This window comes from Chinchilla lanigera, unplaced genomic scaffold (assembly GCF_000276665.1).
Source record: "Chinchilla lanigera isolate Chin_1 unplaced genomic scaffold, ChiLan1.0 scaffold00039, whole genome shotgun sequence".
In the NCBI taxonomy this organism is placed as follows: Eukaryota; Metazoa; Chordata; class Mammalia; order Rodentia; family Chinchillidae; genus Chinchilla; species Chinchilla lanigera.
The window spans coordinates 19,360,134-19,375,004 of NW_004955440.1; the positions used below are offsets into that span (position 1 = coordinate 19,360,134).

The 14,871-nt window shown below is 35.3% G+C and overlaps 1 protein-coding gene across 3 annotated transcripts in view; it reads left to right on the plus strand.

The window, feature by feature from the left end:
• Positions 1-14,871, plus strand: part of Galnt13 (polypeptide N-acetylgalactosaminyltransferase 13) — a 434,761-nt gene that overhangs the window by 366,411 nt on the left and 53,479 nt on the right. For all 3 annotated transcript variants that reach the window (XM_013517499.1, XM_013517497.1, XM_005390819.2), the window contains exon 10: positions 12,765-12,904. In XM_013517499.1, coding sequence (XP_013372953.1) covers positions 12,765-12,904 — 140 coding nt within the window. The remainder of the gene's footprint in view (positions 1-12,764; positions 12,905-14,871) is intronic.

The window sequence follows — 14,871 nt, forward strand, 5'->3', positions numbered from 1 at the left end:
GGGGGTCAGGAGTACAGGAATGGCCGAGGAGGACCAAATATTAGAACTTTCCACGTGGCTGCAAGCAGTATGTTTGCTGGACCTGCGGCACCCTCAGGGTCCAACGGGGGAAAGTCTGAGGCCGAGTTCACGCGGCTGTTGCTGGAGTTCAGCTCTTTGCTCACTGTAGTGCAGAAACCTCTAGTTTCTCAAATGCTGTTGCCCAGGAGAGTCTTTCTCGGTGGGCTTCTCCACAGGGCAGCTGTAGCTCAGTACTCAGCACTGTGTTTCTGCAAAGCCAGCGATGCCAAAAGCAAACATTATAATGGCAAGATGGAAGTTCAGTCATGAGTAATGTTATCGTGAAAGTGACACGCTGTTTACAACTCTGAGCTATTCTTTTGATTAGAAACATATCACAGATTTCACATTCACATATATGATAGTGTCACGCCTGGGTGCAAATGTCAGGGAGTGGGCTGTACAGTGGCCATTGGAGTCTCTGTACCAACAATAATACGGAAAGAGCCAGGTGAGCAATCCTTGGTGACAACCAAAGAAAAGCAACACTTTATCAATATCCTCCCAACCCACCAAGCTAGGCAATACTTCTCCTGCCTTCTTTATCTCAGCTCACCTATGTCCAGATCTCGGCTCAAACATCATTTCCTCTGAGGAGGTTTCCGTGACCTACTTCTCTCCGATCACCAGAGAATCAGTTAGCCCCTTAATGTTTTCATGTCCTGTACATCTCTCAAGCACATGGGTAATTTTACATTTGCCAACATTTATTGCTACTGGTGATTTAAGTAAGTGCAGGTAAATTGAGGAAGGAAGACACTATATGTCATTGTTGTTTAATACTGTCTTCCTATCACCTAGCTCAGTTTAACACAGATCGAGAAACAAAACCTGTAAAGTGAAGAACACTATTGTGGAGTGATGAGTAGTAGCTTCCAGAGCAAGCTTGTCACTTAGCTGTGCCCCTTCACCCAAATCCAGCCACCTCCTTGAGACTCAGGATCTTCATCCGTGAAGGGTCATTTCTAACACAAATAGAATTTTGATATGTTTTGTGATTGTATACTGTTATTAACGAGTAGAATTTTACTGCATCGAAATTTTTACCCTGGATTTCCCAGCAATTGCCTCCTTCATCTTTGAGCAATGATTTTGAGATATTAACTTATTTACAACAGGCAAAATTAAAAGACAGGAGAGATAATGTAAGAAACTTAAATCAGCAATGGCAGATTGCATCTACTTTAACAAATGTTCCTAATGCTCTCCAGAATTTATACATTTGAATACCACAGTTATGTTATAAATCAAAATGTTTTCCTTTCACTCTGACAAATGAAGCCCACCACTTAAAATAAAGAAAAACTGCATTACACACATGCTATTTCCTTTCAAGATATTGGAATTCTGCCCTCCTCTTTAGCTACCCAGTTCCCTCTATGGGTCTGGAGGATTTGTTGAATTAAATGTCAGTGTAGTCCTAGACCAATGACATATTGAAAAAAATATAAAAGCTCTACAAAATAAGAGAAACATGTTAAAATTCTCTGTGCAATAGAGAAGTAAGCTATTGTGCAGGAAAATATTTTAGTGCAGCTGACATAGTTGGTCAGGCAGGACTGAGTATTGACTTTATTAGTGGTGAAAAGTTAGACCAAATAGTGCTAAGTCTGGTTTGTGAGCTGTATCTTATGTGTACAGTAAATTAACTGCTTTGTTTCCAGTATCAATCATTTGACATCACAGGGCTAGAAGAAGACACACACTACATGGCAAACCCAGCAGCAAAATGTCACGGTATCATTCCCCCCAAAAGCACAAGCCAGATTCATTTTATTGAAATTTTTGTCATTGTTTGTGCCAGAGTGAAGCACGAGATGACCCAGCGGGTGACAAATCACGCACGCAGCTGTTTTCAGCTCGCTCATTGGTAGTGGTTTAGGACAGATGGGAGAAGCAGGTTGACAGTGGGGGCCAAGAGCAGCTCTTACGATGGGCTGCTCAATCAGCATCGTGGTTCTTTTACCGCAGCTTTAATTCTGACCTGCTGCCTAATTTTAGTTTCTTGCTTGTCTTAGGAGTGTATTCTAACTAAGAGACTATGACTACACAGTTTGTTTTGTCAGTGTGTAGCATATGCGTCAATTTCACCCCAGTGCACAAATGTGAGTAGATCAAATGCAAGAGGCCTTGAAAGTGATGTATGTTGTGCTTTTCACTGACAGGGCATCTGGACCAAAGTAAGTGATTAATTTTCCATACTAATTATCTGATACACAAAGAAAGAGTGCAGGCTCAGAAAGTAACTGGCCTACCCTTTTTATTTGCCTAGGGAAGTTCACCCTCATATTAAAGCAGCACAATCGTAATTTGTCACAGCTATCATTGCTTATGCATCATGCGTTGGTCGGTGTTTTACATTTAATAATCACAATAAGACTCAGAGTAAGGAGCTATTGGTATGTCCACTAAATAGATGAAGAAACTCAAGCATTATGAGGTTACGTAAACTACGCAATTCTGCATGAGATGGGAGTGCATTATTCAAAACTAACTAATGTAAACTAGTTTCTAAGTAAGCTAGCAGGTGGTAAATTTATCTTAATCATATCTGCATATTCACATTTTCTGATTTCTGCTCAAATACTCATAGTTTTGAGTGATGTAAAGATCATTTCTGTTGGAAACATTATTTACCCAACATTTATACTGTTACCATGTGCAGTTTTTACTTCTCTGCTTGAGTGGATGTGTCCCTAATGTAATCTTAGTTCTTTCTTAAATTAATAAGATGGAACAATCAATGTGCTATATTCTAAGTCATTAAGTTTTTTCCCTAATAATTCATAGTTCAAAAACTGAAATCAGATTTCTCTATTGGCTTTGGAGAGGAGATTGTTTACTAAATAATGACTAGACCAATGCCCTTTTATTTTCATTGTTTTTTGTCTTTTTTTGAGACAGGGACTTGCTATGCATTTCAGGCTGGACTTGAGCTCACTCTGTAGCCCAGGCCGGTCTCGAACTTGCAACGATCCTCCTGCCTCAGACTCCCAAGTGCTGGGATTACAGGTGTGCGCCACCACACCCAGCCCAATGCCCTTTTAAAATAAAAAAAAAAAAAATTAGTGTTATGATATTCTTTCTGAGACCAAATAACAATTTGCGGCCAAATTTTATATAAACATTTTTCCATATCTGTCTTATAAATAACATATTCAAGTTGAAATAATTTCAAAACACTTTCATTAAATATTAAGCAGAAATTTAAATCATAAAGCAAGAGTTCCAGATATATTTTTGTATATACAGACACGTGCTAGAATGAGATGAAGAATAAGAAAGAGTAGGAAGGGTGCACAGATAAAACAGTACACATACGGGGCATATCTACTGGAGCCAGATACTGCTCCGGGAACTGAGTGCAAATACACACATCGCCAAACACATCGGCTTGCTTCTACTACCATCCTCTTGTGTAATTAAAATCAAATTATTAGCAAACCATTGAGGAACATGGAAATAACTGCACTTTTCAACAAACATTTTCTCTGTGAGAATTAGTTTATACCTTGTGAGTGACTAATATTTTGTTAAATATAAAAAATACAATAAAGCTGCCTTCAATTTTCAATGAAGCATTTTCTCAAATTGTGGAAGAGACTGAATAAGTTTGGGAAATAATATCTGCTTTGGTTATGCACAGTGACTTTAGAATAACAAATGTTCTGAGAAATCCTGTAGTAAAGACACCTGTTGGCTTTGTTTTGCTTATTATTTCTTTTTAAAATGTGACCAGATGACAAATGTATAAGTACTGTATTTTATCTGATTTAAACTATCACCAGTTGAAAGAGCACCACTATGAAACATGCCTTTATTAAAAAGTTTCTGACACTCTAATATAGAACTTCCTTTTCCTCTAAAATTATTTTATCCCCAATAAAGAATTTAGACACAGCTTTGATCATACATCATTCATGTACAATTATAAAAATTTTAAAAGTAAAATAAATTGATCAAGTAACTTTACATTTGGAGACTGTTTTTTTTTTTTGAAACATTTACTGTGTATATATGTTTTCCATCCACTGTCACTCATATGCTATCTAGATGGTTTACCCTATAGGTTTTCTTAAAATAATGACCCATTACTATACCTAAGTTTTTCCTTTTCTTTCTTGCTTTCTTTCTTTTTTTTTTTTTTTTTTGGTATCAAGAATCGAACTCAGAACCTTACAATTGCCATGAAGGCACTTAAGCCACTGAGCTATATCCCCAGCCCCTAAGCTTTTCTTCCAAATTTCTAAAACCATTCAGCAAATTTTCATTTTGGTCCTTTTCTGATTTAACCAGAAGTTATCATAAAAATCCTTTTAGATACCAGTCTGATGCATTTAATTGTCCATTAATTTAAGTAGACATTAATTATTGAAGCTACAGTTGTCCAGGAAGTCCACAAAGGGCAAAACATGTCCCGGGAGCACAGGTTCAAGGAAGCGGCTTTGCCATAGGAGTGTGTACGCCGCTATTCATGGGCACCTGTGCGAGAGTCTTTCCAGGACTCCGGGAAGACGCTACAGTCTGCACGCGTTCAAGTGTCTCATAACAACTGACGCCGGGAATCTTTACGGTGTAATGCACTCTTCCAGAAACCTTTAATCACCCTAAACTGCACCAGCTGGTGTGGTGTGTGTGGTACAGAAAGAGTAGACACATTATGTGAGGAATAATGACAAGAAAAAATGTTCACAATCACTGCAATTTTTGGTCTACAGTGTATTGACTCTGTAGATGTAAAGCCCACGTATGTGCAGGGCTGGTTGTGTTTAAAATAACATGTGAATTACCAAAGTATTTTGCTTCTTGAGATTATTCTAACCAAATCATCAAAATTAACTAAAACTAGAAATTCTGCTCAACCTAACCGTGCCACTTGTAGGTATCTTCCTTAAAGAGTTAAAAGTGTTGAATTACAGCAATACTTTCATACAGTGTTACAGCAGCCCAGTTCATAGGGTCACACCTTGGCAGCGGTCTATACGTCCCTCAACAAACAGATGATTTAGTGCTGAAAATGTGGCATCTACACACAGTGGAGTACTACTCTGCCCTGAAGAAGGATAAACTTGAGTGATCTGTAGGAAAACGGACACACCTAGAGACAGAGTTAAGTTAAATAAATCAGATACACAAGCTTAAACATGGTATGACTGCTTTTATATGAAAACCCAAAATATAAGTGAATTCTGTAGGAAAATAAGAAGAAAGAAAGAGATCAATCTTGTGCAAAAGGGAAGGTGACCGAGAGGTGAGAGGGATGCGGTAGAGGAGGGGAAGGGGTGAAAGAATGCACATGTGTTATGCACATCGCCACCTCCCCTGATGACTGTCGTCGTTACATACTGCAAACATGTATTCAAAATAAAATGAAATAAAAAGCATAAACGTGTAACACAAAATAAAAAATGTGCTATTGTTATTTTTTAAAGGAGCAGATTTTTATTTGTAAGGCATCGGAAAACAGTTTTTCAAAATAAATAACAAAATGAAAGATGATTTTCTATTTTTGTGGTTTACAAAATATCCCAAAAGTAAATTCTTTATTTAAGCTGTGTAATAGGTTTACTACCACCTTCCCTTTATTTTTATTCATTTGTTTTTATTTTAGACTTCTCATATAAAACAAGTCATGAGATATTTAACTTTTGTTTTTGACTTGTTTGCATAGCATCGTGGTCTCAAGTTATTTGTTTTCCTGGAAATAACATAATTTCGTTCTTTATGAAAAGAATGCTTTCCAGTGGGGATACGCACCAGAGTTTCTTCACCCGTTTACCTGCGGACTGGTGTCTAGGCTGTTTCCTGCGATCAGCTATTAGAACCTTGTTGCTCTGAAGAGGAGTATGCACGCATCGCTATAGGATCATGTCGTTCTTTCAGGAATGACCCAGGACCGGTGTGGCTGCATCAAATGCAGTTTCTATCTTTAGTTTCCTGGGACATCTGCACATTGATCGCTGTGGTGGCTGTACTAGTCCACAGTCCCTCCAACATGTAGAGGGCTTGCTTTTCCCCAAACCCTTGAATGCATTTGCTGCTTTTTGTGTTTTTGATGATAGTCATTCTGACTAGGATAACAGAGAACCTCAGTACTGCCTTCGTTTGCATTCCCCTAAAAGCTAAAGATGTTGAATATTTTGGGGGGCACAACTGACCCTTTATACTTCTTTTTAAAAGTGGCTACTCACTTCATTTGGGGTGTTTGTTTCAAGAAGGTGAAGTTTTAGGCATAAGTATTCATTCTATGAGAAGGGCACCTGACACTCTTCTGATACTCTATCAGAGAGGTAGCTGGCAAACATTGACTTTGCGATCCGTGGGTTGTCTTTTCACATGATAGTTATTTCCTTTGCTGTGCAGAAGCTTTTTTATTTCATGTAGTCCCATTTGTTGATTCTTGATATTATTTCATTCACTAATGGAGTTTGGTTCAGGAAGTCTTTGTGCCTACAGCTTTAAATGTTCCTATGTGTTATATTCCAACAAAATCAAAATTTCTATTTTTATATCTAGGTTTTGGATGTAGTTTTAAAAAATATTACCATATAACTTTAATCTTAGTATTATTGGCAGGTTAGATATTAAAGATTTTTCCATAAGGTAGAGACAATAAATTTATCCATGTCTTTTAAAAATTACTTTCTGTAACATATTTAAGATCTACTTATGCTATTCATTACAGAAAAATTTAAAACAGAATTTAGTAATCTAGAAAGGGGAAAATTGAAAGCATTGACAACCACAGGCTGTGTATATATGTCTGCGTGTACACGTACACACTTGTGTTTGTACTTATGCTAAACAGGGGCAGTTAATGCTAAACATTATTTTGTTCTAATTTTTTTATCTACTTCTTTTTCTTTTCTAGTTTATGAAAAAAATTTATTGTTATAAAGAATAACATCATTAATACACTATGCATTATTATTGTCAAAGTAGTTACTCAGAGTACAAACACTGACAGAAATACTTCACGCTTAGAAAAAACAAGCAGATTTCAACCAGCGTTTTCCTAATGAACTTGGAGACACTTGTATAACTGACCCATTAACATATATCTTCAGACGTGTTTGAAACAGCAGAATAGGTCACTTGAGTGGCTGTCTGAGCCTCGCCCACTTTCTATTCGTCCGTCTTCCATTTTGCTCCTCATTCGCATGTGTACACTTTGATTTTCTCCTATAAAAGAAATCATGTGATATTTAAGCTTGTATGTCTGGCTCATTTAATTTGATGTTATGTTCTCAAATTGCATTCATTTATCTATGAATTCCTCAAATTTTCTTTATGGTAGAGTAATTAGCACTCCATTGTGTATAAAGACATTTTCTTCATCCATTCATCTGTTGGACATATATGCTGCTTCCAAGATCTACCTGTTATAAATTGTGCTGCTATAAACGTGGGTATACATGTATCCCAGTAATATGATAATTTCAACCCTTTGGGAAAGATACTTAGAAGGGGGATAGCTATGTATAATGGAATTTATATTTTTAGATGTTTGAGGAAGCTGCACACTGATTTGCACAGTAAATGTACTAATTTACCCTCCCCACATGGGGAAGAGTTCCTTTTCCCCCACGTCCTCACCAGCACTGTTATTGCTACACTTGGTTAATGACAGCCATTCTTTCTAGGGTAAGATGGCGTTGCAAAGTAGTTCTCATTTGCATTCCGCTAGTAGCCAGCGATGTTGAACATTTTTAATATACTGTATTTATTGGCCACATGTACTTCCTTTGAAAAACATCTAGTCATTTTTGTTTCACAGTATTTTAATTGGGTCTTTTATTTTGGAGGGTCTAATTTTGTTTAATTCTTTGTATATTCTAGATGTTAGTCTTCCATCTGAGGAGTAGCTGGCAATTTTTTTTTTCCATTTCCTAGGTTATCTCTTCCTTTTGTTGCTTGTTTCCTTTGCTGTGCAGAAGCTTTTTAATTTGATATGATCCCATTTGTTGATTTGCAGCAATATTTCTTGTGCCCGTGAGTTTCTGTTCAAAAAATCCTTGCCTATGACTTTATCTTCATTAGAGTTATCTTCTATTTTATCTTCAGGAAGATCGAGTGATTCTGTTTTAACATTGAGAGCTTCGATCCATTGTGTCTATATTTTGGTACAGAATGAGAGATAGAGATCTAGTTTTATCTTCTCCATATGAGTAACAAGTTTCCTGAACATTGTTGAAGAGGCTGTCTACTCTCCAAAGTACACTTTTGGTCCCTTTGTCAAAAATCAAATGACTATGGGTGCTTGAGGTTATTTCTGTCCTAGTCCATTGGTCTGTGTCTACCTTTTTGTGCAGGTACATTTTTTTTTTTCTTCTAGCTTTATAGTGTAACTTGAAATATTTTGTGCTTCCTGCTTTGTCCTGTTTGCTCAGAATTGCTTTGATTATACCGTATTTTTCCTTGTGGCCTTTGAATTTTGGATGTATTTTTCTAGTTTTGTGAAGAATTTTGTTGGTGTTTAAGCAAGAATTGCATGAATCTGTTGATTGTTTTAGTAATATGGCCATATAAATAATATTAATTTTTCCAATCCAACAATAATTGACTTGCTAATTTCCAATGCCCTCTTCAATTTCCTTGTTCAGAGTTCTATAATTACTGTGTTCAGGTTGGTTCCTAGGTCTTTGTATTTTTTGAAGCTGTCTGGAGTGGAATTGTTCTCCGGATTTTTCTTTTTGGTGGGATCATTATTAGCGTACAGAAACACTATTAGTTTTCATGTGTTTATCTTGTGTCCTGCAACTTCACTGAATTTATTTGTCAGATCTAGAAGTTTTCAACTAAAAATTTTGGGTTTTTTTTTTTTATAAAACACTCTTGTCATCTTCAAACAGACATAATGTAACTCCTTCCTTTCCCGCTTTTGTTCCTTTTACTCCATTTTCTGGCTTGACTGAGAGTTTCAAGTACTATATTGAACTACAGTGAGAATAGACCCTGAAGTCTCATTGCTGATTTCAGAGGAAATGCTTTTCATGTTTTCTCCACTCAGTAAGATGTTGGCTGAGTTTTTCGTATACAACTTTTATCACTTTAAAATAAGGTCCTTCTGCGTTTATTTTCAGTAGGGTTTTCATCATGAACAGATATTGAAATTTGTTGAAGCATCTGTTGAGATGATCATGTGATATAATTCATTTTATTTATGTTGTGTATTACATTTATTGACTTATTTATGTTGAACCATCCTTATATCCCTTGGCAAAAGTCCACTTGCTTATGGTGAATGATCTTTTAAGTGCGCTGTTATATCCTGTTTGCACGGATCTTACTGAGACCTTTTTCACCGAAGTTTTCCAACTATATTGGCCCATAGTTTACTTCTTTGTTGCATTCTTATCCATTTTTGGTATCAGGGTAATGCTCGTTTCGTGGAATGAGTCTGAAAGCATCCTTTCGCTTTCAGTTATATAAAGAAAGTTTGAGGAGTTTTGACAATGGTTCTTCTCTAAAATTCTGGTAAACTTCAGTGTTAAATCCATCAGGTCTAATGCTTTTCTTTCTTTTCATTATTGCATCAATCTTATTGTTATCGGTCTCTTCTGGATTGTTATACCTTCTTGGTTTACTTTTGGTAAGTTACATGTGCCTAAAAAGTTATCCTTTTCTTCCAGATTCTTTGTTTCTTTGGTTAGACCTTTTTAAAATTGTTTCAAATAATCCTCTGGATTTCAGTGCTGTCTGTTGTAATTTTATTATTTTTTCCAGTTGTAATTTATTTGACTTAGTTTCTCTTTCTTTTGGTGAGATTAGCTAAGGGTTTATCAATCTTGTTTCTCCTTTCAAAGAACAAATTTTTCAGTGAATTGATATTTGCATGGCTTTACTTTTATATCAATTTCATTAATTTCTGCTCTAATCTCGGTAATTAATTTTTTCTACAGTTTTGGGTTTGGGTTGTGCTTTTCTAGGACCTAGCAATGCATTTGGTATTGTTGTTTTTCCATTGTAGGCATACATAGTAGTCAACTTCATGTTTACAACTGTTTTCATTGTGTCCCATAGACTCTGCTGTGTTGTGTTTCAACTATCATTTGATTCTAGGAAATTTTCCATTTCTTGTCTGGTTTCTTTTGTGACCCACTGATTGTCCAAGGGTGTATTATTCAATATGTATGTGCTTGTGGCTCTTATTTGGTTATGTTTAATTGATTCTGTGGTTATTGTGATCACAGAAGGTCTTTATTTCTCCTTCAGTTTTGAAGGACAGCTTTGTAGGGTATACTAATCTAGATTAGCTTTATTTTCTTTAAGGTTTTAAAAATCTCACTCCATGCTTTCCCGACCTTTCAGTTTTGTGTGGATAAATCTGCTGCTAGTCTGGAGGGTTTTGACTTCATGGGGAATTTGGCGCTGCCCTGTAACACTTTTCAGTACTTTCTCTTTGTCCCGGCATCCTGAATCCGATACGTCGTAAAAAGGTTGTTTTCTGCTTATGTCTATGGTGGGTTCTAAATCATTCCATTACCAGAGTATCCACCTCGTTTTTCATATTGGTAAATATTCTGCAATAATTTTAGTGAATAAAATTTTATGGTGTTTACCTTGTACTATGACCCCTTTCTAAAGTTCACTAAGAATTTAAACTTGTTCTTTTGGTGTCATCTACGAGTTGCCTGTGTGAGATCCTGTTAAGTTTGCTGGAACAATGCTCTAGAGGTTTGGTTTGCAGATAAGAGTTTGGGGCACGAATGAACAGCTATTTTCAGCACAGAACTAGATAAACTGATCCAGGCACTGTTTCACAGTCACTGAAGCATACAAGCACGAGAAATTCCTGCATCTTGTGGCTGCATCTGCTGAGCTTCAAGGGCTCCTTGGTCCTGATCCCTGTGGATAAGGCAGAGAGGGCTGCAGTGTCTTCTGTTGTTGAGACATTTCTCTCTCCACAGTTCCTGGCCAGGACCAGTAAGAAGCCACTTACCTTTAAAAAGGTTTTGGGTTTCCTCGGCATATTCTATTATCCCCCATCAATCACCCTTTGCCAACTCCTGCTTGCATGACTCTTCTATCTGAGCTACTATAAAATGATATCTAAATAAATCTTTAGACGTGCCCTCCAGTCAGAAAAACACTCATCCAACCTCTACAAGAAAATGTTCTGAGGCCAAGACAATTCAATTTTAACTTGAAAAAGAGGAAGAATGCTGATATCAAGTATTCCCTCCCAATTAAATTCATGTACCTCATGCATGAAACCGGAATAGTAAAACTAACCAGGGAGCAAGCTCTCCGAGGGCACAGTGCTTTGTGCCTGGGCATCATAGAATATATAATTGATAGATAATTTTGAGGTTAATATATTATGATCATTTCAGCTGCAGTGACAGCATAGTAAGATATTATTTTGGTGGTCATTTCTATAAATACAAAATTATTTTCCAGCCTGTTCATTTCAGGGTTGCACTCCACATTGGAAGTTCTGGATAGAGAACTTTTAAGAGCAAATACTCAACTGTTTAAAAAGCTCAAAGGCATTGTTATTTTCTGTCCAAATACCAGCTAGGAAAATCAATATTTTCTTCTGGAAAGAAATGGTTTTGCTGTTTTCTAACAGTACTATAGCATTCAATTTTGAAAAAAAAATCTGAAGGCAGAAAGGACATGGAACTATTGAGTAACAGGCATTGAAAGTTATATCATGATAATGTGATTAGCCACCAATATTTAGGTTTCTTAAATAATTGCTCCTTATTTTACACAGCGATCAATTTGCTTTGCTGCTTGTACAGAATATCCCAAATGCTAAGTCACTGCCCTCACCCTCACCCCACCAGCCGTGGCTACTTACTGGCCTTAAAAAAAATGAGTTAAACTTTCAAATCTTTTCAAAGTGAGCTGAGAAATAATTGCTAACTTGTGACAGTTATTTAGTCATTCGAATCAAATGTTATTTTTAGTATTGATAAAAATGAGTGAATCATGTCACCACAGGCTTTATATAAAAATTGGACACATTGTTATTATTTTTTAAAAACATTCTTTTATGATCTTCAATGAAAATATTTATTTTGATTTCAAAAATTTTGCTATTATATGAAATAAAATTAAACAATGTAATTACATGTATGAATTTTTCTTGTTCGTTTCGTTTATGATGCTTTCTTCATACTTATTTATTTACCAGTTTTTCCAAGGATTTGGTGTAATTTTCAGTAACTCATAATATAAAATCAAACAAAAGTCTATGGAGAAAAAATCAAGTCTGTAACCTAGATGGAAGGAGAAAAGAAAGTTAAAACACATTTGCAGTCATTGTGAGGATCATATTTGTATAAATTTCTCATAAAATATACACATGATGAATAAATGAGCATTAACAAAAATTCTGAAATTTTTATTAAAGAAAAACAGGCATGTTACAGTTTAGTTAAGCTTTGATTATTAGACAGTAAATTAATACCAATTTATATTTAGCTGATACTTATTGAATCCAACAATTATGAGTATTTAGTGATAAATGTTTGCATTTCAAAAGTTATACCCAATGGAAGAACTGTTTTTCTGTCTATTTAATGTACTAATTGGATGGTACTAAGAAAATCAGAGTAGTAGCAGCTGCGCGTGCATTTGAATTTGATAGGATTATAATTATAGAGAAAAACGTGCTAACAGAGTAAATAGAGTGAAACTGTGCTGAAATGAAAATAGCACAAACTGATTTGTGTTTCTCTGAAAAATTCCAGGTGTTGTCAAAGTGGATTATGGAGATGTGTCAGTCAGAAAAACACTCAGAGAAAATCTGAAGTGTAAGCCCTTTTCTTGGTACCTAGAAAACATCTATCCAGACTCCCAGATCCCGAGACGTTATTATTCACTTGGTGAGGTATGAATTATTTATTTCGGTTAAGTTATAAATGTATTTTGCAAATGGAGCAATTTCTAAAGAGCTCAATATTTTTTCATGTACTGAATAAAATGCTGTAAGGGTTTTTAAATAGCTCTATTTAAATGACATTTTTTCAAGGGCAATAAAGGTCCTAATTGTAGGGAACTGTAAAAGTAAGGGGAAATTTTAAGACTGAAGAAATGACACTTTCTTGTTTCTTTATGAATGTTTCTAAAACTTTTGGTCATACAAATCTGTTAAAATTTTTTATGAACTCCAAGGAGCTTTTTGTTTACATGGGCTAGAATTACTACTGTATGAAACTAAAACTAAGAATTTAAGCTTCATAATTCATTAGAAAATGTAATAATCAATTGAATGATAATTTAAATAATACATTTTTGAAAAATAAATATGTCTTTTTAATTAAAATCAAATAGTGAGAATACTGGCACCAAAATATTTTAAATTTTTGTAAATTGTATTAAAGTCTGCTTAATAGAAGAGAGTTGTTTTATCATCTATGCTTTGATATTCTATTAAAATATGACAGAGTCAGCTGAAATACTCTGTGAAACTCTTCACACACACATGCAAAAGTGCATAAATGCTGCAAGTCATGTCTCTGTATTATTATCAAAGTGATAAGACTTTCATTGATCTAGAGCATTTTTCCAAATTATTTTATCCAGCACTATATAACTGGCTTCATCATAAATCTGCAACATGTATCAATATATATTTAAATGTTCAAAACAGAATTATTTATACATTTAATTATATGATCCATACTAGTGATTTCTTGAAAGATACTAGGTTTTTAAGTCAAAGTTAATTTAATATTAGTGCTTATGGAAGCATTTTACCAGGAATGACACAATGCACCTAGCAAATAATTTATGAATTAAGCAGGATGTTGGGTTTAAATGGCTACATTTGTAGGTCAAGATGGCAGACTCTAGCAAGTTATATAGATCAACTTTTGATCTATATAAATACTTAGTTAATCATCCTGTTTAGTGCTCTGAGACTTCTTAAACATTTGTGTATAATTAAATAGATAATAATGAAGGAAAACATACTTCACCTGCACGAAACCCTCCTGAATGGTTTTTAGTGATTGCTTTCTATGCTTTATTCAGCCTCGTAGACCAGTCTCTAGTTCCCCATTGACTATGCCTATATTTGTTCATCAAGTCTATGGTTCACATTTTAATCTGAATAATGCATTGAAAAGGTTTGTGTGTAATAACACTGACTCATACTTTCTAGGTATATGACTGTAGATAGCTCTGCCCTTCAGAGTATTGTTTTGTTATTGCTGTTTATTTGTTTCTACAAGGGAGTACTTCTGCTGTTTATTTTAAATGTGATATACCCATGTGAGTGCTGATCTCACAAGGATTTATATGCAATGCACAGATTATATGAGAATTATTTTTAAAATAAATTAAGCTTTGCATTACAATCAACAGAAGATCTTTGATAAAATGCCTAACATTCCCATGGCTTTTGTGAAGTCTGTTTAACCAGGCTCCTTACTGTACACTTAGAAGAGGGGTGAGTTTCTCTTCTAATAAAGTACTTCCCTCACTGTGGTCAGTGAACACAGATGATCAGTAAACAGTGATTCCTTTTCCTTAAAGAAGGGGTTGTGCTCCGGGGCTAAACAAAGACAAAACCCAGCAAAGAAGAATGTTTGCAAATTCCTTTGGACCCTCAGGTGAATCCTGAGAAAGACTCAGGACATTGAACCAGAATAAGATGTTTATTTCCAAATTAAAAATCTAATTGTATACTTTCCTGAACTACACCAAGGAAACCTAACTGACTTCCTTAAAAAGTAATATATATACATAGTATGGAAAAATTCCTTTCTACAGCCTACTCTATTAAATTAGCTATTTTCTGTAGTGGATCAGGTTGCCATACTTTAATTTCTAAAAATCCTTTGTGAAAAACTT